Raw genomic sequence first — 5,887 nt, 5'->3', positions numbered from 1 at the left:
ATGGCATAAGATTATGATGTCTCCTTGTATGAAAAATTTCAATCTTGTGATGGATGTACTACAATTATAGCCAGTAGAGCAACCATGGTAATGATCTTCCTCTATGCAGTATTGAATAGATGATATGCTTACCATCTTCCTCTATGCAGCATTGATTAGGTGATCTAGTATACTAACTTAAACCAAATCTCCATCAGTGACATGAACGACGAATTCTGAATATGTAGATGTTGATTCAACACTCTATCGACAATCTTCCGTTGCAATGCTATCTCTACACTCATAAAATCCATTAATGGTTTTATGTTTACGTCCGGATATCTATCGTTGTTAGTAGCATGAAAATTGTTTTGATTGAATGGGTTTGTAAGAAAAGGCAAAACAAAACAGAGGTTTCACTGATGTGTATTAGAGACTAGAGTAGGTGAATATTTTTTTTTTTGATTCATCATTATATGCTGCAAAATAATAAGAACGGGGAGAAAAATGTTTTCCTCACACGAAATAAGAATTTGCTTGGCAAAAGGGTTAATAAGAAAATAAAACAAAAATGTATGGGCGTAAGTAATAGAGAAATAATACGTATATAAATCCTGAATTTTTTTTATCTCGGAATACGTTTATATCTAAGATGTAAAATCTAAGGGCTAGAAGGTGAGCTCTTACAATGACCGTCACGAGAGTGACCTCGTTACAGCACGACTCTAAATTATTATTCCTTCAAAAACAATTGAGCGAACAAATTCATTAAAACAGTCGTGTCTGACTGTTAATACAACCCAAACATCATATTTTTCTTCAAAAACCAATAATGTTATAGGAGCTGCCACATTCACCAAGGATCGAGTCCCGTAGATAATTTCGACCCTTACAGAAGAGCTCTCCCTACCCCAGGGGCGGAGCCAGCCCATTGCAAGGGATTGCACTTGCACCTCTGTCTAGCTAGCTCCAAAGCCCATTTTAGGTCTTAAAAGAATTTTTTTTTTTACAAATAAGCCTATTTTTGGGTTTTGTATCCTAAAATTTTTGGTTGTACCTATACCAAATTTTTGCACCTCCTTCCATGATTCTTAGCTCCGCCCCTGCCCCACCCTCACCGGTCACCCCCAAACCCAAACCATGGATTAAGAGGGGCATTTATTGTGTTGGTCTCACCCTCTGTGTGAGAGGCGGGACCACGGTCAAGTAAACATTTTCTTCATGTAATACGGACCAGAGTAACGGCTGTTACTTCTTTTTTCCATTTTATGCCGTCTGATTTTTTCTAGGAAAACCCTATAAAGCAAAAAAAAAAAAAAAAAAGCCTCGCATCTCTCAATTTCACCTTTTCCTTCCAAGTTAGCATGAAAATTTACCAATTTCTCTCTATTGTTGCGTGATGGAGGAAAGTGCATCATTAGAACCACCAAATTCAGCACCTTGGCTTGTTTTTCCATACGGTGAAGGTAAGAAAAATCATGCTTTATACAATATTTTCGAACCTGCTAATACAAGTTGTAGAAAATTCATACCTGAGTTGAGTGGGAAAACTTTTTGGCAGAAAACCTCTCATCAAGGTTAATTGTCTTATGTGATGTTAAAGATGACAATTCAATGCCAAATCAGAAATATGGGGATTGTTTTCTATGGAACCCTTTGTCATTCGAGACAATTCAATTACCAAGTTTACTCCCATGGATTACTTCTCAGCCTCATGGTATGTATTTTATTGATTGTGTGTTATCATCACCTCCTAGAACCAATCTTACTGAGGATGTTGATAGTAATGATAATGATGATCCATTAGTTTTAGTTCTTTATCTTCCACTGTCGGATCCTGAATATATCGCCTTTAATTACACTTTCTTATTCTGCCATCCTGGAGAAAATCAATGGAGAACTCAATTGTTTTCGGAAGAAATTAATGGGCGCACTTTCGAGGTTGAGTACCTCCATTGTTTTAAAAATAAGTTATATGCTTTGGGTGTCACTGGGCATTACCTAGAGATCGAGAAACAACACCAAGTTAGAGATGGTGATGATAATGTGTCCCTTTCTATAAAATCGTTCCAAGTAAATGACCACACTTCTGTACCGCTGCATGGGGCAAGAGATGTTTGTCTGGGTCAAACGCATTTTGTGGAAGGTCATGATGACATATTCATGGTAAGAAGAAGTTTCAATGATAGAGGATCTGAGAAGATAATGATATCAATGCGTATAACCAGGTTGGATTTCATTTTGATGGAGTGGAAGTTGGTGAATAGTCTAGGTGATAATGTTCTATTTGTTGGTCCGGAAAACAGAATTTGTTTCTCAGCTGCCAAGTTGGGACTCTCAAGGGGTTGTTTGTATTACATTCTACCTGTTGACCAATTTGAGCTGTACTGCCTTCCGATGGGATACCAAATCTCTCCTGCGGATATGCGGTTATTCAAATTTGAAGTTGAAGGTGCTGAGGACTATGACATTTCACCGTATCTGAGGCTGCCGGAACCAGTATTTGCACCTGATTGGATGGTGATGCCTAATGGACAGAGAAGAAAGGTAGGTAACATGAATGTTAATGAAGAAGACCAAGATGACATCTCGAAGGAAGTGGGAAACAAAGCAAGCGCATCTAGTTATAATTATTCAGAGACTGAGAGCGGCAAGCAGCTCTTAAGACTTGGTGCAGTAGAATTAGAAGAAGAAAAAATACCATGGGACATTCTTATCGAGGATATGGTGGTTTTGATTGCAAGCTATCTGCACCCGTTGGATTATGTGCACTTTCGATCAGTTTGTAAAGCCAATCGACAGATAATGCCTGTAGGAATGTCTACATTTACTTCTAGCCAGGTCTTAGACGCCGCACATTTATCCCCATTGCTATTGTTTTCTAGAGATAACAGCTCCACTGTCTACAGTTTAGCAAACCCGATGCATGATAATGAGAACTACCTCATGAACTTCTCAGAATTGCTATTAGATGCCACAATACGTTTTCAGAAAGGGGGTTGGCTACTTATGTCAAGAGAGATTAAATTATTCTTCTACAATCCCTTCACTAGAGATATCATTTTACTTCCAGATTTTCCAGGTTGTTATTTCACAGTTGACATTTCTTTCTCCTCCATACCGACTTCATCAGACTGTATTGTTTTCGCCGTCGAGGGAAATGCGTCACCTGATGTCAATGAAATCTCTTTACACTGCATTAGAAGAGGGGAACAGGTTGGTCTTCTTATTTCTTTGATGAGGAAATGTACTCGCCTTTACGTAACACTCTAACTTCATTTAATGGGGCGTAGGTTATGACGGAGCTTTGGGAAGTTTTAATTTAGCGAACGGTAATATATATTGGGAGGTTCTTGAGAAACCTCGTAAACAATTTACGGACTCATATCCAAGTTATTTGGTGAAGTGCGGAGATGACCTTTTGTTAGTGAAACTTGGGTGTCTGGATATGCCAGTTAGAATCTTTAAAATTGATTTTGCTGAAATGGAATGGGTTCAAGTTGACAGTTTGGGGAAGCATATTTTGTTCATCAGTGACATTACTTGTTTTTCAGCTATCGCTCCGAATAGTAGGATGGAGAACAAAATATATTTCCCCAGATTATGTTTGAATGGTGAAAGGGTTTTATTCTTTTCACTTGAAACAGGTAGCTACCACTCTTTTGGGAGTCAGCATTTTGCTAAGAACTTTTGTGGCACAAAAGGCTGGCCTAGAAACTGCATTTGGATTGAACCCGGTTGGTCATTATCGACTCCTCAAGAGCTGGACTGGTCCAAGCCTCCGTCACTACCGTGAAGTAAAGTTCTCTAACAATTCTGTGTATTTTTTTTTTAAAGGTTTAATTTCTGAAAAGTATCTGCTCAAGTTGAGATGATGTGTATCATCTCCCAACATTTCTGGCAGAGAGAGTTCTTGTTTAATAAGGCTACCCTTGTTTTGAGATGCATTCATCGCCATAATGCATTTTGTGCTTGGTCTGCTACTGCTAGTATCATCTTACCTAAAATAATTCTCTATTTTGTCTACGATGAGGAGAACCTTTACAGTGAATTTAATTTCGTGAGATGTATGCCCAATTTGAATTCTGGTGTCAATTATTGAAAATGTTCCCCATTAGCGATTGGCTATGCTCTTGGATTATATGAATGAAACATTATTTGGCCTGAATTCTGTGGTACGATAAATTTTATTTGTTGGAAAAGCCAGATCCAGTTATGTTTCTTTTAAATGGAACTTGGTACCTTTCTTTTCTCTGTTTTTTCTTTTTATGTTCAAGCAAGAGTAAATTTTGTTTCAGGTCAGCCAATAGTGAAATTGCTACATGTGCAAGCATCTATTTCTTAATTTTGGTAGTCTATTGTATGTATGGTGAAATTGGGCATTGTCTGTGATTTTAGGTTGAATTACATAGTAATGGATCTGATTTCATGGTTATATTTAATCATTTTCACAATTTTATTACTGAATTCACGCCCATTTATTCTGTTTCTGAATAGATAAGTAGCAGATAGTCTTAGTATTGGAATACGTAGTTGAATTTTGCGCATAGTAGGTGCGTGCATAAAGGAGACAAAGTGGTACACTTATTGGAGTATCTGTGATTTTTACTGGAAAAGTAGATTTTAAGGTTGTGTTTTCACATTATGGGAAGTAATGTTGTACCGAAAACATTCATGTTAAGAAGGATGATAGGTTGGAAACTGAACTTGAAGGTGGTGGACTCCTTGGAAAGGAGCTCAAAGATTGTTTACTGTGCGTCTGGCTAATGAAACTAAGCTTTAATGATAAACAGATACTCCATTATCACTGGTCCCTAAAACATATATTTTTCAGGGACTTTGCATAATCATGGTCCTTCAACCAAATGCTTTGTTTCATATTCATTATCCTTTATCAGTGTAATTTTTTGTGGGTTTGCACTTTGCAGAAGCTTCTGAATCGTGTAATGTTATTATTATTTAGGGTTCAATACTAGATAATGTAGAATCTGCATTACCAGAAGGTGTGCCTGAAAATTTTGCTACTGATTATAAGCTGTAAGAGATTATAAGTGGGGCATAGTGTTGTTACTTTATGAAACTTTAGTAGTAGGTCTCATGAAGCAATCACGTCATATTGACGAGCATTGCTTTGGCACTGGAATCTTGGAAAAGAGACTACTGTTTGTGGTGGTTCTTTTTTGCTGCGATGTCGAGTTCTGGCGGTCTTGTTTTTTGTATCATCAATATTGTTGGCAACTTTGGTACCGTCTTTGTAGACACTTAAGTTTTAATCACTTACAATATATCACAAGTTTAAAGCAGAGCTGCATTACGGGTGTAACGGATATTGGCTCAGTGCAATAGCTGCTAGACCTTCACCAACACACAAGGGATACTTATTATATGGGCTTGTTTGGTTCGCATGCAATGCCTTTTTCCTTGGCGACATTACTTAGTATAGGTGCACTTGCTCTAGATCTACCTACAACTGCAAGTGAAGCGGATCGTGGTCTTGTTCCTCCTGCTACTGCTATAGCTTTGATGGGCAAAGGAGGATCAATTCTTCTTCTCTCTATGCTGTTTATGTAAGACCAATATTCAGTTTTATATGGCTTCAGAACTACGGTTGGGAAACGACGAAACAAATATTAGCAGTTGACAAGGAAACAAGTGAATTGCCAGCTAAAGAATTATATCCTGAAAATTTACTTGCAGCAAAAACTTGGATAGTGAAATGGGAGTGGTATTTACTGTTGTCTTCCAGCAGGTAAGTTAACCCACCATTAATCGCAATTTTTCACGGTTTAATTAGTGATTATATTGCTAGTATGACTTTGATTTTGAGTGTACATTGAGTTTCATTATGATTTACATTCCTACGAACTCGCTGAATGCAGGAGATTTCACATTCTGGGCAGTTATAGCT

At 37.6% G+C, this 5,887-nt stretch overlaps 1 protein-coding gene across 2 annotated transcripts; it reads left to right on the top strand.

Annotated features, from left to right (window-relative positions):
* Positions 1–1,297: 1,297 nt before the first annotated feature.
* On the top strand, positions 1,298–4,096 carry LOC113318751. Of its 2 annotated transcripts, XM_026566987.1 has the most exons (3): positions 1,298–1,445; positions 1,541–3,195; positions 3,273–4,096. In XM_026566987.1, the coding sequence occupies exons 1-3, from the start codon at positions 1,379–1,381 to the stop codon at positions 3,303–3,305; spliced, it is 1,755 nt and encodes a 584-aa protein (XP_026422772.1). In that variant the 5' UTR covers positions 1,298–1,378; the 3' UTR covers positions 3,306–4,096. The 2 variants fall into 2 exon arrangements, with proteins under 2 accessions (XP_026422772.1, XP_026422771.1); XM_026566986.1 differs by having other exon boundaries at positions 1,541–3,414.
* The last annotated feature ends 1,791 nt before the right edge of the window (positions 4,097–5,887 follow it).

Source organism: Papaver somniferum, chromosome 10 (genome assembly GCF_003573695.1).
Source record: "Papaver somniferum cultivar HN1 chromosome 10, ASM357369v1, whole genome shotgun sequence".
In the NCBI taxonomy this organism is placed as follows: domain Eukaryota; kingdom Viridiplantae; phylum Streptophyta; class Magnoliopsida; order Ranunculales; family Papaveraceae; genus Papaver; species Papaver somniferum.
Note: the sequence above shows the minus strand (reverse complement) of the source record. Positions and strands in the feature narration are given on the sequence as shown.

What these genes read in the sequence shown, in the direction of transcription:
- LOC113318751 (XM_026566986.1), top strand. Translation starts at nt 1,379, where the DNA reads ATGGAGGAAAGTGCATCATTAGAACCACCAAATTCAGCACCTTGGCTT. An exon ending in TGTTTTTCCATACGGTGAAG is followed by an intron (nt 1,446 to 1,540) that starts GTAAGAAAAATC and finishes ACTTTTTGGCAG; the next exon opens with AAAACCTCTCATCAAGGTTA.